This window comes from Xenopus laevis, chromosome 6S (assembly GCF_017654675.1).
Source record: "Xenopus laevis strain J_2021 chromosome 6S, Xenopus_laevis_v10.1, whole genome shotgun sequence".
Taxonomy (NCBI): Eukaryota; Metazoa; Chordata; class Amphibia; order Anura; family Pipidae; genus Xenopus; species Xenopus laevis.
In genome coordinates this window covers 54,153,977-54,181,550 of record NC_054382.1, presented here as the reverse complement: position 1 = coordinate 54,181,550, position 27,574 = coordinate 54,153,977, and the positions used below count along the sequence as shown (strand labels likewise).

Sequence of the window (27,574 nt, the reverse complement as noted above, 5' to 3'; positions counted from 1 at the left end):
AATCACAAGGAGGAGCCTCTATGACAAAAATGGGGACATGGTGTGATTGAATGGTTTAACATCTCAGGCATCATAATCTCCATGGGAACTAATGTGTTTAAAAAAAAACAAAAAAAAAAACTATTCCCCTGATCAACTTGTACTATGAACTATCTTCCATAACAGTAAAAAAACCCTTCTGATTATTTAGGCGGAACCTCTTTTCTTCTAATCCGAATAGGTGACCTTGTGTCAGCTGGAAAGATCTACTAGTGAATAAAGCATTAGAGAGATTATTATATGATCCCCTTATATATTTACAGTCATATGAAAAAGTTTGGGAACCCCTCTCAGCCTGCATAATAATTTACTCCACTTTCAACAAAAAAGTGGTATGTCTTTCATTTCCCAGGAACATCTGAGTACTGGGGTGTTTTCTGAACAAAGATTTTTAGTGAAGTAGTATTCCGTTGTATGAAATTAAATCAAATGAATTTTATGTGAAAAACTGGCTGTGCAAAAATTTGAGTAACCCTGTAATTTTGCTAATTTGAATGCATGTAACTGCTCAGTACTGATTACTGGCAACACCAAATTGGTTGGATTAGCTTGTTATGGCTTGAACTTCATAGGTAGGTGTGTCCAATTATGAGAAAAGGTATTAAAGGTGGCCAATTGCAAGTTGTTTGAGTGACAGCATGGAATCCGCAAAGCAACTCTCGAAAGATTTGAAAACATGGTTTAGGGGAAGGCTACAAAAAGCTATCTCAGAGGTTTAAACTGTCAGTTTCAACTGTAAGGAATGTAATCAGGAAATGGAAGGCCACAGGCACAGTTGCTGTAAAACCCAGGTCTGACAGGCCAAGAAAAATACAGGAGCGGCATATGTGGAGGATTGTGAGAATGGTTACAGACAACCCAAAGATCAACCCCAAATACCTGCAAGAACATGTTGCTGCAGATGGTGAATCTGTACATCATTTTACAATTCAGCACAATTTGCACAAAGAGCATCTGTATGGCAGGGTGATGAGAAAGAAGCCCTTTCTGCACCCACGCCACAAACAGAGTCACTTGTGTGCAAAAGTTAATTTAGACAAGCCACAGTCATTTTTGAACAAACTGCTTTGGACTGATGAGTCAAAAATGTAGTTATTTGGTCATAACAAAAATTACTGTTTTTGCACAGTGTTAACTGTAGTCATAAATGATCCCTATATTGTTGCAGAATAAGACCATGTATTTCCTTCTGTTTCTGTTTTAATTTTAAAAAATGTCTTATGTCATAACAGGGGTGTTCAACAGCCCCAAGTTCACCCTCAGTCAACACACGTCCTGTTACAGCGGGTGCCTCAGTGTCCCTATATAACATCTCATCAATTGGTGCTAAACCAGAGGTAAAGAAGCGCAGAGCTCCTCCCCCACCAAAGCCAACATCATTGGAAGTGGTGATTGAGAAAACCATGGATCAAAAAACATCTGAGCAGGTGAGAGTTTTAGCAAATAATGTAATTAAAATGTACAATGATAAAATGTTTTAAATGATTAAATAAATCCACCGCAAAAAATTTTGCCCTGACAAAAAAGTCGCTGAGACAAAATTGTCACTGACACAAAAAAATCACCGTAACATAAAAACGCCCATTGACTTGAATGCATTTGGACAAAAAATTAGCCGAGACAAAAAAGTCGCAGAGACAAAAAAAGTCACCACAAGAAAAATGCCCATTGACTTTAATGCATTTTGAGTGAGAAAAAAAGTAAAAAATTTTTTTAAAAAACTATTTTGACACCAAATTTTTTGCTGTTTCGCAAAAAAGAGCACATTTTTTTTTAGGCAAATGGTATCCATCTGATTTGATCTGAGTTGCTGCACTGTATTTTTTGCCCATTTTGGGAAGCTACCTAAAGTTTAAAAATATAACTGTCTCTTTTTGACAGTCATTCGGCTGTTGTTGGGAATAGGGTTTATCTAATAATGGAGACACCTAATTTATTGTGTTTTTGCCAGCTTGCAAACTAGGGATGAGGGCAGGAGATTTAAACAGCTGTCAAAAAAGTGCAGATATGGCCCTTGGATGGCATGCCACCCCTAAAATTTTAGGCCCTGACCTTTGTGGCCTTCCCACAAAACCATGCATGTTTGTCAGACCAAATCAGAGACTGCATAGTATTAACCCTATACAGTTTTTTATGTTATCCCAAATCTGCTTAACTATCTTGCATGCTGTGCCTTTTTTATTGTTTTACTTTTTACATTTTCCAAAGGCAGAGTGGTTGCATTCAGGTTTTTTTCCAGAGAAAGCAGATTTACTTTGGCTTATGTTTCCTGTGTTTTGACATTATAGAACACAGCTTCCTGACAAGAACTTAAAGGAGAAACAAAGGTACAATCATGGAGGGGTGGTGGGCCCCCACTGATTATAATAACTTACCTGAGACTGGGCCTGTGCTCCTGTTTGCTGAAAGCTGAATCAGTCAGGGGTACAAGGCTATGAATACCAGATCACTGTCTTCTTCTTTTTCAGGATATTCTCTATGTTCCTATCATTTGGCACTCCAAAGTTATTATACATGTTCTTCTCCTTTAAATATTGCAAAAACAGCAGGTGTTTTGTGTCACTTCTGATGCAATGTCTGTTTCACTTTGTGCCCTTTGTTTTGTGGCTGTCAGTAGTGATTGATGTAATGCAAACACTTTGCACATCAAAACCTGCAGTATAGGGCTTTTTCAATAGATTGTTTTGTCTTTTTCATGTTTCTATTAAGTATATGTAGAGAATAAAATAATCTATTCAGTTTATTACTAGATTTTTGTTTTTTGCAAGATTAGTAGTGATTGAAGACAAATCATTACATGCCCAGTTTTCTAATTCTCTTGTACACAAATGTTTCCCATCATAATATACAAAATCATTTTTTTCCTAAGGATTTTTTCACTTTTGTGATTAATAAACCCTCGAATTCGATCCTCGAAGAAAAATCCTTTGAATTTGAATATCAAATTCATAGGATTTTATTCGATCGAAAAAAACTGTGCTGGGGAAGGTCCCCATAGGCTAACATTGCACCTCGGTAGGTTTAAAGTGGCGAAGTATGAAGTCGAAGTATTTTTTAAAGAGACAGTACTTCGACTATCGAATGGTCGAATAGTCGAACGATTTTTACTACTTTGAATCATTCGATACAATCGAATTTGATCTATGGTCGAAGTACCCAAAAAAATACTTAGAAATTCATTCGAATTCTTCACTTGAGCTTAGTAAATATGCCCCTCAGTGTTTGGTCCAAGTCAGGGAAATAGTAAATCTGCCCTAAGTGTCTAAAAAGGTCTGAATGGTAAACTTGAATTTTCAAATTTTTTTTGGTTAAAATTCACAAATTCAAATTTAAAACCACCAACTCATATTTGAATTTGAATGTAAGATTTATCACACCTCAACCCCAAAAACAGTTCTAATTCGACTATTCTTCACCTAAAACCTTTCAAGTTCATGTTGAAATCAATGTCAGAGGTCCCTTGAACTCTTTGAAGATGTTAATAGTAGTGATGGGCCAAATGTTTGCCAAGTTTCACTTTGAAAATGACACCCCATAGACTCCAATGGGAGAAAAAAAAATGTTGTGCATAAAAAGTCGTTTATTTTGGTACTAAGACTCGATTCGAGTTTTCGGATCTGAACTATTAGATTAAAATTTAGAGGGTCGATTTTTTTCATAAATAACATACCATTCGATCGAATTTATTAGAGTTTCAAAAAATACACATTACTCTAAAATTTAACCATTCAGCTGGAAGGGCTGTGATAATTGTAGTTTGATTAAAATGCAACCAGTGCAATCCTGCAGCATGTATTGATTATACATGTCCCTGAATTTTCACATTATCTGGGGGGAATGTATATAAAATAAATATAGCGTAAAAAATATACACTATGGGAAAAGTTAATAAAAAAATTATAATAATAATATTAACTTGCAAGATTATGTTTTTGTTCCTATATATACAAATTATATGTTTATTACATTTCCCCCTTAGGTTGTTGTGCTTGTGGAATGTAGATTTGGTAGCAACCATATCCCTATACAAAAAACATAGCAATTTCCATAAAGGAGGATGAGAGGCAACCAGTGGCTCTTCTTGGGGCTCATCTATCACCACTGGGCAAATTTGGCCATGGGCAGTAACCCATGGCAACCAATCAGATTGTTGCATTCATTATTCTACTTAAAAAGTTAATCACTGATTGGTTGCTATAGATAACTGCCCATGGGCAAATTTGCCCAGTGTTGATAGATGAGCCCCCTAGACTTTTTATTGCCATAGCAATTCTTGAAAAATAAAGTAGCAATAAAGCTTGAGTCGAATGTCTAGGAGAATGTCTAAATAGTCTAAAGTCTTAAGTTATAATGCATGTTGAACAATTTAATTACAAAACATATTCTATGGATCACAAGATCATACTAATAGTCAAACATGAGGCAACTCCCCACACATTGAAGAGGAATGTTTTTTTTAAGCAAGAGGAAATACATCAATTCCGTAAACGCTTCTTATAGGCTTCCTCAAAGAGATAATGTTTGTTTGGGTCATTTTATTTATGTGCTACTGTTGCTAACAGGAAAATCCTGAAAGAGTTAGACAAGTGGATTTTTTTACAGAGAAAGTTATCGGCTCAGTCCCCAAAATATAAAATAAAGTTAACGGCTCACCCAGCGCAGAGTAGGACCCAGGTGTAGAAACCCTGGGTCTATCGTTGCAGGGTGTAGCTTTAACCAGTATACAGCATTGAAGTTTTTAAATCATGGCAATCTTTGTATGTATGGAAACTCACCGAAGATGTTAGGTGGCCCGGGTGCAGCGCCCAGAACCCGTAGCTGGGAGAGTAATTCAATGTAGATAGCGAAGAAGCATGGGCCAGTTGATATGATAAAAAGTCTTTATTCAAAACAGCTAAAACAATGAAACCTTACGCTTTTCATATCCGAGGATACTTATTCATAGGCATGATTGGAAACAGCTGTGAACAGAATTTAAACAAGTAAAAAGGATATGACGTACAAAATTAGTGATCCTAAATATTAACCCTAAAATTTAAATTGTTTCAGCTGAAATGAAACCTCTACTCTAATATTTTTAAGTCATTTTAAATCATCACAGACCATTTCAAATTACTTTAAATCATTTCAATTCATTTTAAGATCATTTTTAAGACCATTTTTTAAGCCAATTTTTTAAGACATAACTGAATGCTGGAAAACAGTAGAATTAATGGATAAGTCATAAAAATACGTAGAAAAGTATTTAAATTAATTACAATAATCAGGCAATTTATGTATATAACTAGAATATTGCTCTTCTCAATAAGAGATTTTTACCGCATCAAAACCAACGTCTTGATTCAGGGATGTCCATTAGCATCGTGGAACCGATGCCAAATATATATTAATTCATATCTCATTGCATTCAAATATCATTGCAAAACATTAAGGGAGAACTGAAGAACGGAAAACTCATTTCTAATTTATTTAGTCAAACTATGGGTTAAACATACACTATTAAACCAAGGCATCATGCTGATTCTCACAAACTTTCGACCTAACTACCTCCCTCCACCCTATAGTTTCTCTATACAATATCTATAATTCCAAATTGTATCTAGGGAACTTCCCCAGCGCAGCTGCCAGGGAGCTCTCTCCTTAAGCCCACCTTAGTTCTTTCAGATAACTCAAAGTGCCCCAATATCACTGTTGAAAGTGTATATAGTAACCGTGATGAGGCTCAGAAAGTAGTGATCCAATAAACTCCATTAACCTCCTGATATCTACCAGTTAAATTACGTTGTTAAATGTATGATGCATTACGGTATTCATTTGCCTTCCAAACGAAGTACTCTACCAAATTCAATTAAATTACATTAATTATGAAACTGATTCTTTTAATTATTAAAAAATTGCAAAACGTATATTATATATAAAAATCAAATGACCTCAGTGAATATACTCTTGTGTGTATCAAAAGTGCAGTTGACATATTAATCAGTGAATAAAAAAATGATATTAATTTTAATTTGTTTTAATAGGTGTCAAAATCAAATGACAATCCGTGCCCATGTGTCAATCTTTTGAACTCCATATCACTTCATCAAAATATCATATATTAATTTTAAAATTTTTAAGACATTAAATTTTTAAGATATTAAATTTTGAAATTTTCAAAATTTTCAAAATCTAAAGTGATTAAATTTGCCATGTGCCCATGTCATATAATGACTCGTTATACGAATTTTATTTCAAAATAATATAGATGATTTTGACATCGTAGTAAGGAAAGCTGATAAAGGGGGAAAGGTTGTAGTTTTGGACAAAGTGGCCTATATAAGTGAAGTAGAGAGGCAATTAGGTGATAGAAGTACATACCAGATTTTTTTTTTTAAAAGTGTTTATTTATGCATTTTAACTTACAACAGAGAGTAAGGACAGCAGTAGCGAACCATCACACATTGCATCGCTCAGCAATACAGAAGTACATATACCAAGTAATCAGTAGTGGCATTTAACAGGTGTAGCTCAGTGGGTGAGTCAGGAATTTTCAGGGGCTTAAGGGCCTAATCAGGTCCCTGCAGGAGGGGGGGGAGGCACAAGATCCTGATCAGGGTTTGCATCCAGCCAGGGCGTCCATATCTGAGTAAACTTCTCCGGGCACCCTCTGCCTTCATATGTTAACTTAATCAGGGGCAATGCTTTGTTGGTCAGTTGGATCCATGCCTGTTTTGTAGGTGGCTGGGGGGCCATCCATTTGGTCATCAGCAGTTTCTTTGCATAGAATAACAGAGCACGAAATAAGAGTCGGAACCTATTGAGAGGAACAATTTCGTCTACCAGCCCTAGGAGACATACTTCTGGCGTGCAGGGCCCTGGGAAGGCCAGTTCCTCAGACAAGTATAGCATAATGGAGTTCCAAAAGGATCTGATCCTAGGGCATGACCAGGTCATATGGGCAAAGTCTGCTCCTCCCCCACTGCATTTAGGGCAAATGGCTCCCGGGTTCCTGCCCATTTTCTCCAATTTGCTGGGCGTGATATATATTTGATGCAGGAATTTAAGTTGGACAAGCTTATCTTTCAAAGCAATCAGGCCAGAGTAGATCGAGTCCTTGGCCTCCTCCCATGTTTCGTCTGTTAGTGCTGGAAGCATAGTCCGCCATTTGGGTAAGGCCCTGTCAAAGGGAGCAGTGCCTGTTTTGAGCAGGGCTTTGTAGAGCCTGGAGATCAGCCCCGTACGCTGTGGGTTTCGGAGGACAAGTTCGAAGGAGGGAGTGACATATTGTATAGTCAGCCCCGAAAACTGGGATCGGAATGCGTGCCAAAGTTGCATGTACCGGTACAATTGAATATCCCGATGCCCAGTTTGGTCCTTAATTTGAGAAAGGGTGGGGAACTGTATGTCCACCAGCAGCTCCCCCAGTAACTTAACGCCCCGATGAGGCCAGTAGCTAAAGTCTTGTAAGTCTCTGAGGTGGGCAAGGTTGCTGTTTAACCAAAGTGGCAAGTGGGGGAGAGGAGTGGGGGGTTGCACTGCAGTAACTTGGATGCAGCCCTCCAAGCTTTAACGGGAGTCGTGATCGTAGTTGGCAGCTTGTTGTAGTCAGTCAGGCGTCTATAAGGAAGGTTGCGAATTCCAGCCCAGGAACCCACCAGCTGCGCCAATAGCACTACACCCGGATCTTCCTCCTGCAGATGGAACCATGTGTGGATATGATAGAGTTGGCCAGCCAGGAAGTAGAGTTGCAGATGTGGGAGAGCCAGGCCGCCCTGTTCCACAGTAGCCGTCAGACTTTTCCAAGACAAACGAGGCGCCTTATTGGCCCAGAGGAAAGACGAGAGCATGGACACAACCTGAGCGAAGAATTTTTGGGGAATCCATACTGGCGAGTTGTGCAATCGGTACAGCAGTTTCGGCAGGAAGATCATTTTGTAGAGATTCACTCTCCCCCAAAGAGTGATTGGTAGAGGGGTCCATCTGGCTAGAGACAGCTTGAGTTGTTGTTGAAGGGGATCTAAATTATCAGCCAAGTATCGTGAAGTCTGGAGGGAGATCACTATGCCCAGGTATTTGAAACTCGTGGCCCAAGGAATCTCATTCCCTTCCGGAGATGGAGCCGGGATCGGATCAATCGGCAGGAGGATTGACTTCGATTTGTTAATTTTAAGACCTGAGTAGGTACCGAAATGATCCAGGATATCAAGAGCTGCTCGTAGGGAGTCGTATGGGTCTGCCAAAAATAGTAAGAGATCATCGGCGTAGAGAGCTAGCTTGTCCTCCAACGGCCCCCGTCTCAGGCCCATCACCTGATCAGATTGCCGAATAAGAATTGCTACAGGCTCTATGGCCAATGCGAAAAGGAGTGGAGATAGGGGGCAGCCCTGCCTCGTCCCTCTGGCAAGTGGAAAAGAATCTGAGACTGACCCTCCGGTCTTAATTCTGGCTGTCGGCTTTAAGTATAGGAGCTTAACCCAGTCAATGAAACCGGGGCCAATCCCGAATCTTCGCATAATTTCCCACAGGTATTGCCACTCCACAGAGTCGAAAGCCTTGGTGGCATCCAGGGAGACCAACACTATGGATCCTGGGTTATCATGCTCAATCTGTAGGTGGGTGTATACTCTCCGTAAGTTAGTATTTGTTGATTTGCTAGGGATAAACCCAGATTGGTCAGGGTGGATCATTGATTCAATTACTGCAGCCAACCTAGTAGCCAGGATTTTGGCAAAGATTTTGGTGTCGGTGTTAATCAACGACATGGGCCGGTAAGACTCGCAAATTTCAGGGTCTTTTCCTTCCTTGTGTATCAGAACTATCACTGCTTCATAGAATGAGGGTGGTAGGGCCCCATGCTCTATTGCAGCTAGAAAAGTACGGTGTAGGTGTCCAGGAATATGTTCAGTGTGGAGTTTATACCATGCCGCTGGAAATCCGTCTGGTCCCGGAGTTTTACCCTGTGGAAGAGCAGCTATTGCCTCTCGGACCTCCTGGAGGGTAATTGGTGCGTCCAGAGCAGCCGCCTCATGTTGCGGGAGTCTGGGAAACGCGACATTGTCTAGGTAGTCGCCTAGTTGTTGTTGAGTATAGATAGCTTTAGAGTCATAGAGCTGAGAGTAATAAGTGCGGAACACTTCCTGGATCTCTCGAGGCATAGTGATCATCTGCCCTGCTGCGTTTTGAATTCTAGGAATGCAAGTTTGTGAGGCTTTAGTTTTTGCTAGCCAGGCCAAGAGTCTACCAGCTTTATCCCCCTGGTCGAAGATGCGATAGTCCGCGTAGAGTAAGTTCTTTTTAGTCAGCTGAGTGTAAACCAGTTCCAAGTCTCTCTGGGCATTAGACAAACTGGTATTAGTCTCCAAGGTAGGGCCAGACCTGTGTTGCTCTTCAGCTTGCGACAGGTGGTGTTCTGCTTCTGTGATTTTGTCTTTGGTGTCTCGTCTGGAGGCTGCTATTAGCGATATAAGCTCGCCACGGGCTACCGCCTTGGATGCTTCCCATAGCATTTCCTGTGGAGCCGATGACTGGTTAATCTCCCAATAGTTTTGATAGTTTGTCTGGGCTTGTTCCTTGATCAAGGGTACCGTTAACCACAGTGGGGAGAGTCTCCAGGTAGTGCGGTTGGTGACAGTGAGGGGCAGGATCCTAAGCATGAGAGGCGAATGATCAGAGAAGGCCCTGGGAAGGTACGTGACGTCTTCCACCAACTGGCAGAAGTCTGCTGAGGCCAAAGCCAAGTCTATCCTAGAGAGGGAACCATACGCCACAGAGTGGCACGAGTAGTGCCGATCCAGCGGATGCTTCCACCTCCATATCTCTCTAAGGGCCAGGCCTCAGACCAATGAGTTAGTTGTTGGTTGGGAGGACCCCCCTGGTGCAGTCTGTCGAGTACTGGGTCCAGGGTAGCATTGAAGTCCCCAAGAATGCACATTGGTGCTGGCGGGAAGGAGGCCAATTCTGTCATAATAAGGTCTAATATTGTTGTCGTAAAGGGTGGTGGGAGGTAAATATTCACCAGGGTGAGGAGATTATTGTTCAGTTTGCAGTGGAGGATGATGAATCTTCTGTAATGATCGGTCCGAATCATCTGCAATTCAAACGAGATGCCCTTCCGGACTAAAATGGAGACTCCTCTCGAATGGGTGGAGAATGGAGCGTGATAGGCATGGGCCACCCAGGGTTTTTTGAGAGATAACAGCTTCTGACCCGTAAGGTGTGTTTCCTGCAGGAGTAGCAAGGAAGGGCGGTATTGTTTAAGGTAATTAAATAGTAAAGCCCTTTTGAATTTGGAATTCAAGCCCCTAACGTTCCAGGAGATAATTGTGAGAGATTGCATTTCTGAGGCAGTAGAAGTATTGAAGGGGGGAAGCCAAATACAGGGCACCCACCCACTGAGCCAGCACACATTTCAAAGCAACACATATGCCAAATAACATCAGATGCAACAGTATATTAACATGCATAATCATGACGGTTCAAGAGAAACAGAGGAGAAGTGGAGAGGTAGTGCTCACAAGAGTGAGAGAGAGAGAGAAAAAAGGAAAAAAGGAAAGAAAAAGACAGAGGTAAACAGCAATGACAGCCCCGAAAGTCCCTCTAACCCGCCCCTGTCCACCTATAAACTGAGGTGGGCCTGAATCCCCAAACTAACAGTTTAACTTGAAGAGAAGTTGTGGTGTTGTAGTACTGCGGTCAGTCCCGTGTCTTCGCGGGGGCTCCGCCACATTATACAGTTCCTATTCCAGAGTTGCGAGGGTATGGATACCAAAGCCCGCTGTCCCCCCCATGGTTTGCTGCAGATCCATCTCCCAGGGTCAGGGGCAGGGAAGTCGGCATTGTATGGGCCAAGCGTATTGGAAAGTTGAGTTAGCCAAGTTCAGCCATGGGGGAGAGAAAAAAAAAAAAAAAAACCCCCCCCAAGGGGGGGGTTTTTGGGATTGTGATTCTCAAAAATAGAATCCATGGGTGATGGCAGCAATAAGAGGTCCCAAGAATGGCAAATCGTCAATAGGGGGGTTAAATGGTACTTACAGTCACCACCGAGAAACAATAACAAGCTAGGGCCACTCCTCCGCAATCAGACTGGGTATCCAAATCGTGAAGCAAGAAAGCTATTAGTCGCCTTCAAGATGGGAGACCAGGGGCCTGGAGAGGATCATCACCAACAATGTAAGAACCCAACCGATGGCGGCCAACTTTTTAAACGACAGGGAAACTTGCGACGGTCGTCTCTAGTCAGCGTCGACTTGAGCAGCTCTGTGACCTGGTGCGTCGTTTACAGGCATCCAGCCACTTCCCGGCTTCCTCTGGCGATGCAAAAAATCTGGTCTGGTCATCATCAACTACACGTAGTTTTGCAGGGAAGAGAACCGAGTAGGTGTAGCCTGCCTCCTTGAGTCTCCGTTTGACTCCCATGAAGGATGCCCGCTGCTTCTGGACAAGTGCAGAGTAGTCAGGAAAAATGGAGATTGGGGCGCCATTATGCAGGATTTGGCCCTTCCTCCTGGCTGCCGTCAGAGCCGCGTCCCTGTCTCGATAGTTAAGAAACCTCATGATGAAGGATCTCGGGTTGGCTCCCGGGGGCAGGGGACGGGTTGGCACACGATGCGCCCGCTCGATAACTAGGAGAGGAGAGAAGGTATCTGCGCCAAAGGTAAGCTTCAGCCATTCCTCTGCAAACTTCTCAGGGTTGTTACCTTCCGTCTGTTCAGGGAGGCCCACGATTCGCACGTTGTTGCGGCGGAGGCAATTCTCTAGATCCTCCGCCTTCGTGGAGACCTCCGATAACTGCTTAGCCAGTCTTGCCAGTTCTGCCGGAATGGGCCTAGTAGAATCCTCCAGTGTCGAGACCCTCTGTTCCACCTCCGTAGTCGGCTCCCGCAGATTTTGCGCATCTTGCCTGAGGTGGGAGATGTCAATTGTAATGGACTCCAGCTGGGACGACATGCTAGCATGTGCTTTGGTGATCGTTGCGAGTAAGTCGGTGTTGGAGGGTTCTGGTGGCGGCGGCCCCACAGCGCCCATAGTCGCCTGCTGCGTAGCTGCGGCCTGGTCTGCAGGAGTGACAGGCCCGGACGGCGGTGGTGCCGAAGATAAGTATTTATCCATACTTGCAGCAGGAGCTTTTGGACCGTGCTTGCCCATCTGGTCGCACAGGGTTTTAGTGTTCTTTCTGGGGAGTTTTGAGGCTGGAACAGTAGGATGAGGAACAGGATCAGCTTATAGTGACAGAGCTCTGCAGCAACACGTGCGATCAGTACGCCATCTTGACTCCACCTCTCACATACCAGATTTTAAGTACTAATCCCCAAAGCTCTTTTAAGATTCACTTGCACTTTTCATAGTGTTTCTATAGATTTTTTAGATTTAAAACTCACTGGAGGGAGTCAAAAAATTTACAGCACAGTTTTTCGAAAGCTAATAGCAGGGAATTCGCTTTTGAGGGCTGATTCCTGCCATCCTGGTCATGTTTTTAAGACTGTACCTATAGGTCAGTTTCAGCGGGTAAGGAGGAATTGTAGCACAGATAAGGAGTTCATAATACAATCGATTAAATTGCGAGACCGCTTTTTGGACAGAGGATATTCTTTGGAACATTTAATTCATTAGGCATTCATTAGAGCGTTTAAAATAGAAAGATCTGAGCTCTTACGTAACCATAGCAGTAGTGGGAATCAGAAGAGAAAAATGAAGGATGACACACCGATGTTCATCACAACTTTCAGCAAACAATATTACAAAGTCAAACAAATAGTTAAAAAATATCTCCCTGTTCTAAATGGGGATGGAAAATTAAGAGAAGTTTTGGAGAAAGGTTGTAAATTTGTTACACAAAGGCGAAGACAGTGAGTAACATTCTATCCCCTAGTGAGGTTAATAGAAATGCAGGGATAATGTCATGGTCAAGTACCACTGGAACATTTAAATGTGGTGCAACTCGATGTATAACCTGTGGGTTTATATTTAAATCGAAGGAGTTCATAAGCCGAAGTACTAAAAAATCAAAGACTTTATTAATTGTAATTCGACTTATGTTGTTTATTTACTCACCTGTACAAAATGTAACATTCAGTATGTAGGTTGCACGTCTAGAAAGCTCAAATGTCGGACGCGAGAACACATTAACCAGATAGTCTCCCGTAGTTCTTCCACAGTAGTTTCGAGGCACTTTCTTAACTGCAGCGATGGGGATTGTTCCCATTTAAGGATTCAAGGGATAGAAAAAATCACCCCATCCACAAGAGGTGGTGACCTGATGCAGAGGCTGTTCTACAGGGAAGCATATTGGATTTTTACATTAGAAACCAGACAGCTGTTAGGTTTGAACCTGCGTTTTGACATCTCTTGTCATGTCTAGTATTGCGTTTAAATAGTTAATGGGTCTTGTTATTTGTTTGATTTGAGATCGATTTGGGGAATTCTGAATCCGGTAATGGTATTCTAGATTCTGGATGTAATTGAAATGATAGGTGAAATTGAAGTACTAAGAAATTAAGAGATCTGATTTTTAGCACGATGTATGATTTGACTGGTCACGATAGCTATATTATTTTGAAATAAAATTCGTATATCGAGTCATTATATGACATGGGCACATGGCAAATTTAATCACTTTAGATTTTGAAAATTTTGAAAATTTAAAAATTTAAAAATGTAAAATTTTATATCTTAAAAATTTTAAAATTAATATATGATATTTTGATGAAGCGATATGGAGTTCAAAAGATTGACACATGGGCACGGATTGTCAGTTGATTTTGACACCTATTAAAACTAAAATAAAATTAAAATTAATATAATTTTTTTATTCACTGATTATTATGTCAACTGCACTTTTGATACACACAAGAGTATATTCACTGAGGTCATTTGATTTTTATATATAATACGTTTTGCAATTTTTTTAATAATTAAAAGAATCAGTTTCATAACTAATGTAATTTAATTTAATTTGGTAGAGTACTTCGTTTGGAAGGCAAATGAATACCGTAATGCATCATACATTTAACAACGTAATTTAACTGGTAGATATCAGGAGGTTAATGGAGTTACTATATACACTTTCAACAGTGATATTGGGGCACTTTGAGTTATCTGACAGAACTAAGGTGGGCTTAAGGAGAGAGCTCCCTGGCAGCTGTGCTGGCGAAGTTCCCTAGATACAATTTGGAATTATAGTTATATCGTATAGAGAAACTATAGGATGGAGGGAGGTAGTTGGGTTGAAAGATTGTGAGAATCAGCATGATGCCTTGGTTTAATAGTGTATGTTTAACCCATAGTTTGACTAAATAAATTAGAAATTAATTTTTCATTCTTCAGTTCTCCCTTAATGTTTTGCAATGATATTTGAATGCAATGAGATATGAATTCATATATATTTGGCATTGGTTCCACAATGCTAATGGACATCCCTGAATCAAGACGTTAGTTTTGATGCAGTAAAAATCTCTTATTGAGAAGAGCAATATTCTAGTTATATACATAAATTGCCTGATTATTGTAATTAATTTAAATACTTTTCTACGTATTTTTATGACTTATCCATTAATTCTACTGTTTTCCAGCATTCCGTTATGTCTTAAAAAATTGGCTTAAAAAATGGTCTAAAAATGATCTTAAAATGAATTGAAATGATTTAAAGTAATTTGAAATGGTCTGTGATGATTTAAAATGACTTAAAAATATAAGAGTAGAGGTTTCATTTCAGCTGAAACAATTTAAATTTTAGGGTTAATATTTAGGATCACTGATTTTGTACGTTATATCCTTTTTACTTGTTTGAATTCTGTTCACGGCTGTTTCCAATCATGCCTATGAATAAGTATCCTCGGATACGAAACGCGTAAGGTTTCATTGTTTTAGCTGTTTTGAATAAAGACTATATATCATATCGACTGGCCCATGGAGTGCGTGCTTCTTCGCTATCTAAAGTGGATTTATTTTACTGACACATGAGAAAAGCAAGTTTTGTCAAGGTCAGTATATTCTTGATTATGTTTTCCTCTTTAATGTTTTTGTTAAAATATAGAAGTGCTATGGCAGACTTGAGCTTGTTTGTTAGACTTGAGCTTTGCACATTCATTTCCGATTTCCTATATATGTAAACCATTGCAAGTAATTTAATGCTTGTAGAATTTCTTTGATGTTTAGAGAGCTGCCTGTTTAAGTGATTCAAATCAGTTCTTAAAGCCAACCTTCCATTAATCCAGTGTAGCATATTTAAAAAGTGTAGATGTTTACTTTGTTCTATTGTATTGCCTTGGGGCATGTTTGATCAAGTGTTCATTGTTTTAGCAATCCCATTTCCAGAAGCTATTTGACCAATAAAATTCAGTCATTGAAACTTTGTTATATGTTCAGTATCGTTGGCCAAAATTGATGTAATTTATTTTTATAAACTGATATAATATGAATGCAAATCTGGGGCTGCTGCCAATTTTTAAAAGCCAGATTCAAAATAAAGAAAAAAAGATTATATATGTCTAATTATATTGATCAGTGGCCTGGGGCACTCAGGAATTGCATTCATCGTCTACCAAGAGAGCTATCCAGTCTAAGAAATTAAAAAAACTCAACTTTAAGAGTAAAAAGAGAGAAATATTACTATAATATATATATATATATATATATATATATATATATATATATATATATATATATATATATATATATATAATATATAAACCTTGCTTTGGTTACTTTACTGAGCTCTCTTTAAAAAAAACAAGGTTTTGTTTCCATTTATAAAAATATATTCAGTTCAGTGACATGAGTTTATCTTGTGAAAACTCATGGATGAGATTTAATTTGAGGTGAAAAAACTTTTCTCCTAATTCGGTATCAGTATTTTCCCATAGACTTCAATAGTCTTCACATGATAAAAACTGTGAGAAGTTGAATCTCAAATTGAATCTCATCCATGACTTGATAAACGTTTTTCTCACTGAACTGATCTGGCCCAAAATGAGATGACTTAATATATATATTTATATCTATATAGAGTACAGCAGATGGACCATATACCCATGGCATACCTACATTAATTATATTAGATGTTGATTATATTACTATTGCCATTATTATATTAATATTACCTATTTATCAGATGATCTTGCTAAAAATCCATGGTTCATTAACCTCTGTGTGCATTTGTTGTGCCTTACGACGGTGTTCCCATCAATGTAACATATGGGTCTTTTTATAGGTTAACATTCAGAACCACAAATATCAAGTTGTACACCTATATCCAATATCTGGATTCTCAAGGACAGGACCACCATATGTGGGCCATAGTTCCTGGTGTAGAGCACCCTCTAAAACATTTCTAAGGCCAGGATACATACACTGTAAGTGTTACTGGGTATAAGGTATCACCAAAAAAGGACCTTATAGCCCTCATCAAGTAATATTGTATTGTTTGAGCTTCTCCGTAGAGTCTACCATAATTTACCCATTCTATAGTTGTTAACGTTACTCTGTCTTAATGCCAGAGTCGGACTCTGGAAAGACAACTGCTTTCTGTACTGTGCATTGTTAATGGTAAATTAAAAGGGGGTTTTGGTCAACCTGATCTGGAGAATTTCTGACCTGAACAACTGGGAGAAAGAATATCACAAGGATATCTAGACAGAACAATTTTACAGTGTACATAAATAAGAGCTTAGGTAAAGTATTTTAACAGATTGATACCACATGCAAAAAGTTCTGAGGATAAAGTACAAGAGGCGATGTGAAGTAGCATGGCTTTGTTTGTGGGGCCTTCTAAGCTCACATCAGTCATTAACTGATTATAATATTGGGCTTAATATCTGAAACCAATCAAATCTGATCTGAAATCCATTTCTCAAAAGAGCAAACAGATTTTTTTTATATTTTGAAATCTGACATGGGGCTAGTCAGTTTTGAAGCTGCCCCCAGTCATGTGACCTGTGGTCTGATAAACATCAGTCACTTTTTGCTGCTGTACTGCAAGTTGGAGTGATATCACCCCCTCCCTACCCCCCCCCCCAGCAGCCTAACAACAGAACAGTGGGAATGTAACCAGATAGCAGCACCCTTACACAAGATAATAGCTGCATGGTAGATCTAAGAACAGCACTCAGTAGTAAAATCCAGGTCCCGCTATGACACATTCAGTTACATTGAGTAGAACCAACAACAACCTGCCAGAAAGCAGTTCCATCCTAAAGTGCTGGCTCTTTCTGAAAGCACATTACCAAGCAAAATGACCTGAGATGGCTGCCTACACACCAATATTGCAACTATAAAAAAAAATACACTTGCTGGTTCAGGAATGCTATTTTACACGGTAGAGTGAATTATTTGCAGTGTAATTTAGCAATAAAAACTACATAAAAATCATGACAGAATCCCTTTAATGTTCCTGTCTCTGTTGTTTCGGTATTGCAGCTCAGTGATCTAGGATCATTCTGAACTGTTACAATTTGCTACATTTAGTTGATACAATTAGTTGATACATTACTAAGCAATATCTGTGGAATATTAGCAACTATTGTATCAATTCTAGCAGCTGCTTTTAATGAAACTCAGGGATTATGTTCAGCAGGAACAAAGATAACAAATGTATCAACTACATGTATCAATTAAAAACAGTTAAAGAATCGGCGACCCCTCCCTCCCAGATCTGAAACAAACTGAACTGAAAAAAGCAATTGAAGGTGAATAGCCCCTTTAATCCAGTTAATATGATAACAGCTTATTTTAACATATCATAAGATGTAAAAAAACAACACTTATTGGGGGTCATTTATCAACACTGGGCAAATTTGCCCTTGGGCAGTAACCCATGGCAACCAATCAAATTGTTGCATTCATTGTTCTACCTGCAGCTGGCTGAAAAAGCTACTCACTGATTGGTTGCTATAGGTTACTGCCCATGGGCAAATTAGCCCAGTGTTATTAAATGAGCCCCATTGTGTCTGGAAAGGGAAATGCTGTAAGTGTTGTTGTCAAAATAAACATTATTGGATTTCGCAGATAGGAAATTTGAGAATGTGAAAGGACTTTGCACAGACAGACTTCCTCTTTTTTTTCTAGCACCTTATTTTCAGTTCATCATATCTGCAAACCGAATCTGAATCATGCTGAAAAAAGCCGAATCCCGAACCGAATCCTGGATTTGGTGCATCCCTAGTTTTCATGCCTTGAGTCAATACCCTTTTAGTTAATTTTGGCTGAAAAAAGACCAAAGTCCATCAAGTTCAACCCCTCCAGCAACCCAGCATCCATATATACACTGACCCCTCCATACACTCATATAAACTATATATACCCATATCTACAGGAATTGTAAATTTTAGTATCACTATAGCCTTATATATTATGCTTCTCAAAGAAATCATGCATGCACCTTTTAAATGCATTAAGAGAATCAGCCATCACAACATCTGACAGGGCATTCCACAGCCTCACTGTGAAGAACCACATACACTGCTTCAATTGAAATTTCTGTTCCTTTAGTCCAAAGGGGTGGCCTCTGGTACAGTGATCCATTTTAAGGGAAATAAGATCTGCTATCTGTCCATACTGCCCTCTAATGTACTTATAAAGAATAATCATGTCCCCTCGTAAGCGTCTTTTTTTTTTACAGAGAGAACAACCCCAGCCTTGACAGTCTACCCTCATAATTTAAATTTTCCATCCCCTTAACCAGTTTAGTTGCATGTCTGCACTCTCTCCAGCTCATTTATATCCTTCTTAAAGGAGAAGGAAAGCTAAATCCTAAGTAAAGTTCTATCACAAGGCTGGTATACTACAGTAATTACTTACAGAACATAGTAAATGCTGTCTCCCTGGTGTCTAATAGCAGGAACTGTGCTCTGATTAGAATGTAGCATAGGGCTCCAGTGACGTCACAGTATTTGCAGGCAGCTTCCTCCCTGCTGCCCGAGGCAGCCTTGAGTCGCGTTGGGCCAAATTCTATTCTGTTGCGCATGCTTCAGAGGCTGAGCTTTCCTCCGATGTAAAATGAAAATCAGCTATGTGCGTGTCATCATTGATCCCTGGACAATGCCTCGTATCTATGGAGACGCATGATCACTTGTTTTTTTTATTATTAAAGGTATCAGCTACATGGCAACTTTGAGCACTTGCTGTGCGCATCGAGGGGACATTTTTTAAATCAGCATTTACAGTAGGCAGCACGCCTATTATATTGTGCGCACACTCGCTGCCTTTCTGCCTGGAACTGAGCACCAAGTCATGTGTGACGTGCTCCTGGGGAGAGAGGAATTTTTTTTTCCTGCACATGCGCAGAGAGGTGAAGGAAGCCTCTAATCCATAAGTAAGATGGCCACCATGTTCTGAAGCAGAGCAGAACATCAAACACGATTTTATGCTTTTGTATTCGATTGCTGAGCAGAAAATATAGTGATTAAGGTCATCAATGTAAGTACTTTAGAGGGAGGTAGTGCATGATTTTTGCCTTTCCTTCTCCTTTAAGGACTGAGCCCAAAACTGCACTGAATACACAAGATGAGATTTAATATATTCAAGGTGTGGCCTTATCAGGGACCTATAAAGAGGCAAAATGATGTTTCTGTTACTTTAGTCCAAAGGAGTGGCCTCTGGTACGGTGATCCATTTTAAGGGAAAGAAGATCTGCTATCTGTCTATACTGCCCTCTAATGTACTTTATAAAGAATAATCATGTTCCCTCGTAAGCGTCTTTTTTTTTTATGGAGAGAACAACCCCAGCCTTACATGTCTGCACTCTCTCCATCTCATTTATATCCTTCTTAAGGACTGAGCCCAAAACTGCACTGAATATACAAGGTGAGATTTTAACATACTCAAGATGTGGCCTTATCAGGGACCTATAAAGAGGCAAAATTATGTTTTCATTCCTTAAGTTAATGCCCTTTTTATGAAAGACAATGCTTTATTTGCTTTAATAGACACAGAATGTTACTGTCTGAAATTAGACAACGTGTTATTCTACAATCCTTATCTAGATCCTTCTCAATTAAGGAAACCTCTAGCACACTGCCAATTACTGTATAAATTGTATTTATATAATTACTGCCAAAGTGCATAACCTTACATTTATCATCATTGAACTTAATTTTCCAGTTTGCGGGCCCAGTTTTCCAATTTAGCCAGCTCACTTTACCACCACTTTTTGTAATCTATGCTTCAGCCAGTTCTCTATCCAGGTACAAATACTATGTTCCAGGCCAATATTCCTTATTTTTAACACAAATGCTTTATTGTCACATTCACAAAAGCATCACATACAGCATATTCAAAATAACTGTGGAATGGCACATACAATGACCTGCACTGAAATATTGCTACGCATTGTGAACAATAAACAGAAAACAGTAAATCTCTCATAACTGTGTCTCCTCAATATGAATGTCGTCTCCATAGGTTGTCTAAAATTTACTGGGTAGCCGCATTAAAAGAAAAAGAAAAACAAAACATAAAGGGGGGGTAGAAAAGGAAAAAGGGGGGGCAATAGGAGCAGGGAGGGCCTAGGGTTCATCTGCCTGATTGGATTTAGCAATATATTGCTGCCACGGCAGCCAAATTTTGTTATGCAGTTCCCGTTTATCCTCCAGAGTAGCAGCCATCTCTTCCATTTGCTCACTGGAAGAAAGCAGGGTGATGAAGTCCATATGAGCATAATCAATATTAAGTTTCCATTTTCTAGCAATGATTGTAGCTGTCGCCGTAAAGATGTGGAACAACAGCTTCCTCATAGTGGGAGTAGAGTCCGGTGGGGCTGCATTAAGGAGTGCTATCTCTGGTTTGGTGGGTATTATCCATCCCAAGTGAGTTTTAATCCAATCAAAAGTTGAGGTCCAAAGCTTTTTCACTTGCGGGTAGTGATGGGCGAATTTGCGCACGAAATTCATGAAACGGCGAAAAATTCGCGAAACGGCGTCGGCGTCTCGTATTTGACGCCGGCGCCTGTTTTTTACGCTGGCATCTGGTTTTCCGAAAAAAAAAATTTGACGACGGCAAATTTTTGCCGCGAATTTTCGCAGGCGTTTCACGAATTTATTCGCTGGCAGCGAATCACGCAAATTTGCCGCGAATTCGCACCTGGCGAATAAATTCACCCATCACTACTTGCGGGCACTCCCACCACATATGTAACAGGGTACCTGCGGTATCACAACCTCTCCAGCATTTTGGGCTATAGGTAGGGTTGATGCAATGAATTTTAGCAGGTGTCAAGTGCCATCTGAAAAGAATTTTCTTGCTGAGTTCAATGTGGTTAGTGCACCGAGTTGCGCCCTTAGAAGCTAAAAAGATCAAGTCCCAATCTTTTGGTGCAAGACTTATATTGAGATCCTGTTCCCATCGTAGCTGGTACAATAATTTCCGATCCGGGTCTTTCTGTATAAGCATTTTGTAACAGTCTGATAGCACTCCTTTGCCATACCTGCTTGACCTGCATAAGTGTTCCATTAGTGTGGAAGGTCTGATGGTCCTGTAGCTTGGTAAATGTGTCTGCATCAAGTGACATATTTGTAGCCATGGGTATCTAGACTGCTCCAGCAAGCCATATTTCCTTTGTAAGTCCTCAAAGGGTCTCCATGAATTGGCGAAATAAAGGTCACCCAAAGTCTTAATTCCTTTAGCATGCCAGTCACCTAGATGAATATGCGGAATCAAGCGTTTAAGGGCTGTAATAGGGGTGAGCAAAGAGGGGAAAGTCCCAAACCTATATTTCTTACGGTGGGTGTCCCATATATGAAGAAGTAGTTTGGTCGTCGGTAAGGCTGCGGGAGTTGCTGGTCTGGAATCACGAGGAAGCCATACTAGGTCCGCTAGGGAATCCAGATAATGGGATTCTATATCCACCCAGGATTTACAACCAGGATCACTGTGCATTCTAACCACATTTTCAAGAAGGGACGCCCTGTGGTATAGGGAGACATTGGGAAGACCTAAACCTCCTGAGTGTTTCGGGTAGTGTAATGTATTTAAAGCCAATCTGGGTTTTTTACCCTTCCATATGAAAGATTGAAGAGCATTTTGGAGATCTATAATGTATTTGGGAGGTAGGTGTACCTGTAAGGTGCGGAAAAGATAAAGGATGCGAGGGAGAATGGTCATCTTGATCGTGGCTATGCGTCCTAACCAGGAAAGCTCAAACTTTTGCCATTTGGTGCAGTCAGTTCTAATAGTATTCAGAAGTGGGGGGAAATTTAACTGGTAAGCGTTGTGCAGAGTTTTGGGAATTTTAACCCCTAAGTAAGAGATATAGGCATCCCGCCATTCAAACTGGTATTCCTGTTTTAGTCTCGCGACCGTATCATGGGGGATACCAATTGGGAGGGCTTGAGTCTTGCTGCAATTGATTTTGTAATGAGATATGTTCTGGAACTCCCCTAATTCCTTCACTACGTTCAGTAGAGACGAGGTCGGGCTCGTTAGGGTAATAGACCTATCTTATGTTGTTCATCTGCTATCTGGATGCCCATTATGTCTTTGTGAGAGCGGATTTTCTCTGCTAGGGGTTCAACCATAAGAGCAAAGATAAGGGGTGACAGCGGGCACCCCTGTCTGGTTCCATTGGTTATGGCAAAAGCGTTCGACAGGGCCCCCGGGACTCGGACCTTCGCCGACGGAGCGGTGTATAGGAGCATGATAGCTTTTAAAATATTCCCCTGGAGTCCCACCTTTTTCAGCACTTCCTGCATATACACCCAATTAACCATATCGAACGCCTTCTCCGCTTCCAAAGAAAGCACCATCAGGGGGAGCCTGTCCTTTTCTGCTATATGAATAAGGTTTAACAGTTTCCTGGTATTATCAGGTGCCTGCCTTCCCGCAACGAACCCGACCTGATCATTCTTGACAAGTCCTGGAAGAAATGAGGACAGTCTGTTGGACAGAATTTTGGCGTAGATTTTGACATCTGTATTCAGAAGCGCTATTGTTCTATAGTTGGCACAACTATCTGGGGCCTTGCCTTGCTTTGGGATAGTAACTATATGAGTGGTAAGGAATTCAGGGTTGATCGAATTGTCAGAGACCCAGTGGTTATACAATTTTGCAAGTCTCGGAGCTAGAATAGTTGAGAACAATTTGTAGTAGTTATTGGAAAATCCATCAGGGCCTGGTGACTTGCCTACTTTAAGGTTTTTAATCGTATCCAAGACCTCAGTTTCTGTTATCGGGTCATTTAAAGTTTCCAATTGGTGAGGTGTGATAGAGGGGAGTGTAATAGTGGTAAGGAACTTATGTATTTCTGCTAAAGTAGGATTGTGTTCGTGTGCCTGATCAGAGAGATTGTAGAGCCCCCTATAGTAATCCGAGAAGGCTGCAGCAATGTCCCTTGGGTTGGTGAGATGATCCCCATTATGCTTTAGGTACTTAATTCTGGACTGTGCCTGAACATCCTTGAGCTTGTTGGCTAACAGTCTGCCAGCCTTATTGCTTTTAGTATAGTATTTTGATTTCAGCAGCTTAAGTCTGAATTCAGTTTTGGCAAGCAATATTTTGTTGAGCTGTTCCCTACATGCTACTATTTGTTTCCGAATTTCGGCTTGTTTTGAAAGGTTCAGTGGGCTTTGAAGAGAGGCTTCAAACTGTTTCAATTGTGACTCTAAATTACTTTGTTGGGTTTCTCTATTTCGTTTAACCTGTTTGCTAAGGTTAATCAGTGCACCCCTAGTTACCGCCTTATGTGCTAACCACAGCGTCTGCGGAGACATCTCAGAACTTGTGTTGAGGTGAAAGTATTCTTGAAGTCCCTGTTCAATTTGTTGTTTATGGTCTGTTCTGATTAAAATTGAGTCGTTTAGCCTCCAGACCGTTGGGCCCTGCATTTCATGGGGGTTGCTGATATCCACTACAACCGGGGCATGGTCAGACCATGACTGGGTTCTAATGGAGGCGTTTTCTAGCAGGCTCGTTGTTTGGGGGTCCGCCAAAATAAGGTCAATCCTCGAATAAGAGTCATGCCTCGGGGAATAGTAAGTAAATTCCCGTAGATTATGGTTGTGTGCTCTCCAGAGATCAATAAGAGCATTTGTGTGCATATATGTAGTAATTTTTTGAGCCATTCTGACTAGATTCGGGTGCGGGGTCTTCCCTAACGGTCTGAGAGTATCTGCAACCTGGTCTAGAGCTACTGTATATTAAAGTCCCCCACCACCACCAGGCGCCCCCTCTTGAGATCTTGCAATTTGTTGAGAGTAGTACTTAAAAATACATCTTGATTGACATTAGGTACATAAACATTAGCAATTGTATACAAAACACCATTGAGCGAGCAGATTACCACCAGATATCTGCCATTGGAGTCAGGTACAACTTTATGCAAGTCGAACGTGACATGTTTCGAAATCAATATAGAGACTCCCTTCGTTTTGGTTAGTTAGTGCATATGAATGGAAACTATGAGGGTAATTCTGGTTGAAGAATTTAGGAGGGTTACGAGTCAGGAAGTGGGTTTCCTGAACCATTAGCACATCCACACGTAATCTGCTCGCCTCCCGCAGTGCTAAATTGCGTTTCTGTGGTGTATTCAAACCCCTGACATTATGCGAGACAAATCTAACCATGGTTTTGATTCAATATATGCTTGCTTAAACTTCCGGACTGGTGAAAAGCTTTGGGGGAATAAAGTAAATGCGGCATACCCAGGAGAGAAAAGTGGTGGACAAGCCCATGTAGATTAGAGGAGAGAGGAGGATGCAATAGTGAGAGCATAGAGTCAAAATATCAACACAATTATATATAAAAAAAAACCTGAACTAGGCCTATAGGCCTGAATGAGAGTTTGTGGAGACGGTCCAATTGCGGCTGCCGTCAGGCTGATACCGCCAAGGGGCCAGTTCACAAAACCTGTAAAGTGGGGGGAGAGGATGGAAAGATCTCCTTTGGCCCATTCTCATCTACAGATATTCCCCAAGTAAGAAAGGACCTGGCTCCCAAGAAGGAGGGGTGTCAAAGGGGTTCCATTACGCCGTTTTCCAGTCTGTATCCAGTCTGGTCTGTGGAGGTGAGGCTCGGTCGATGTTAGAGGATATTCTGGGATCTTCTGGGCTCGCCCTGTTGTTGAGCCACTTGGCCGCTATTTTCTGGGCGTCCTCTGGAGTAGCAAACGTATAGACAGTTCCATTCCTGGACACCAGTAATTTAGTAGGATAGGCCCATCGTTATGGAATCTTATGGTCCCGGAGAGCTTTAGTCGTCTCCTGGAAAGCTCTTCTTCTGGCTAAGGTAGCCATGGAGAGGTCAGTATAAAGTTCGAGAGCTGCGAATTTACCGGGCCACCCTTCTTTCTTCCTGGCTGAATTTTGAGTACATCACGGGGGACCTTTTCTGGTGCAGATCTCGGTTTTGGTACCCTATGGATACGGTCCAGAGTCAGCTCAATAGGTGGCGTGTCTGGGAGTATGCCTAAGAGCAATTCTCCAAAGTAGGCCTCAAGCTCCTCCGCCTTGATATGCTCCGGAATACCCCGAATACGGATATTGCAGCGCCTGGAACGATCCTCAAGGTCCGCTACTTTGTCAGTCAGCCTGGATAGTTCCTTCTCCAGGGCCTGTTGGGAATCCGCAACTTCATTGTGCGCAGCAGAGAATTCGCCCATCTTGCACTCAATATGGTCAGTGGGTCGCCGAATTCACTCACCTCTTTCTTAATATTCTCAGAGAGGCGTTGAAAATCATATTGCAGAGAAGAGCGGAGGTCCGTAAGCATAGATTTTATCTCCGCTGCTGTTACAGGTAGTGGAGCAGCATCCGCCTCGGCCCTCGCCTCTTCATCGTTGCGATCCAAGATGGCGCCAGTTTGCTTACTGTGCTGTTCCAGAAAGAACTCTGATACCTTCTTCGAGTCTTTCTTCAACGGATTTTTGGGTCCCATATTGTACCGCTCAGGCCCAGCTATAGAGGATGGGTAATTCGCCAACCAGCTAGCGTGGGGAATATGCTTAAATTGCACCTTTTTGGGCCCTTAAACGGAGAGCTCTCGTGAGTTCACATGCGTGACTTGGCTCCACCCCCCCAATATTCCTTATTTTAACCATCAAACTGTGTGGTACTGTATCAAAAGCTTTAGCAAAGTCCAAGTAGATTACATCACTGCCGTAGCAGAGTCAAGGTTCTTGCTCACTTCCTCATAAAAGGCAATTATATTAGTTTGGCAAGATCTGGCATAAAAACCATGCTGGCACAAACTCACAGTATTACTATTTGCAATTAAGTAGAAAATATTATCTCTTAACAATGAAGTGAAGTATCTTATCCCTTAATACCCCTTCAAAAAGCTTTCATACTGCTGACATCAAACTAATCAGCCTATAGTTTTGAGAATAGAATCCCTTTTTAAATAGTGCACCACATTAGCAATTCACCAGTCTCCTGGCACCATGCCAGATCTCAATGAATCCTGAAAAATTAAGCAAAGAGGTTTGGCAATCACAGAGCTAAGCTTGTTTAGTACCCTGGGATGAATATCATTTGGTCCCCGGCCTTTGTTTATCTTTACTTGTTCCAGTCTCTTTTGAATTTCTTGTGTGAACCATGGATCAGTAGTTGTATCACTAAAATTGGGAGTATTAAGAAGAAAATCGTCATTAGTAGGTACCTCAGTTGTGTATACAGATGAAAAATAACAGTTCTCTGCTTCTTCTCTGTTCTCATTAACCAACTGTTCCCCCTTCAGACATTAATGGTCCCACCCCTTTCTGTTTCAAGAGAGTGCATTATTTACTTTAAAGGAAAATGATCAATACTGCCTAGAGTCGGTTGTTTAGAAAAATCCCCAAATCCTTCTTAATTGCGGAAGCCCCAAGCATACAACCATTAGTGTATAACTAGCATTTACAGTATTTCTGCCCAAGCACATTTTTCAAGACCGAACCTTATTAGCCAGTTTGCTGCCCAGTTTTCCAATTTAGTCAAATCATTCTGCTAAGTGGCAGCATCCTGCATGGAATAAAATTTTGTATCATCAGCAAAAAAAAACAAAACAGTACTTACAGTACCAATCTCAATGAACAAATTAAAAAACAAAGGACTGATTTTTTAATTATTTCACAGCAGTGTACAGTATATAGAAGAAAAATAAGATGTTCAAATCTCTGGTTCTATGTTTTTTAAGGAGTTCATCAACCTACAGTAGTGCATTGCAAACTGATGACTGATGTTGAAAGACCAGGTAAAGTATTTAGTGAATCACAGCAGGAATGTCTTGTTTGTAGCATGAAAAAATATGTTAGGTGGTGTAACTCACCATTACATTGTTTTTAGACATTGTCTGCAAGCTACCAGGGGAGGCAAAAAGCCACTCCAAGTAACTTTAAGAGTCGGTTTTCCAGAATTTAAACAGGAAATTTGGTGCAAGACAGCACAACTGCTCTTTCTGCAATAGCAATGCGGCGCCCCACCCTGACCCGGTAGTGGCATCACAGAAGCTGCCTCAGGGCGGCTTAGGGTCCCAAATCTTACCTGCATGTGAATATACCTACTATAAAGAATTATTATACATGTGATTCCTCTTACGTGGTTTATCTATTGAAATGCCCCTGCGGTTTACTTTATATTGGCGAAACTACACA

At 40.7% G+C, this 27,574-nt stretch overlaps 1 protein-coding gene across 1 annotated transcript in view; it reads left to right on the top strand.

The window, feature by feature from the left end:
• The window catches only part of LOC108719704 (protein cordon-bleu), a 191,311-nt gene that overhangs the window by 50,029 nt on the left and 113,708 nt on the right, over positions 1 to 27,574 (top strand). The window contains exon 3 of the mRNA XM_041567681.1: positions 1,272 to 1,466. Coding sequence (XP_041423615.1) covers positions 1,272 to 1,466 — 195 coding nt within the window. The remainder of the gene's footprint in view (positions 1 to 1,271; positions 1,467 to 27,574) is intronic.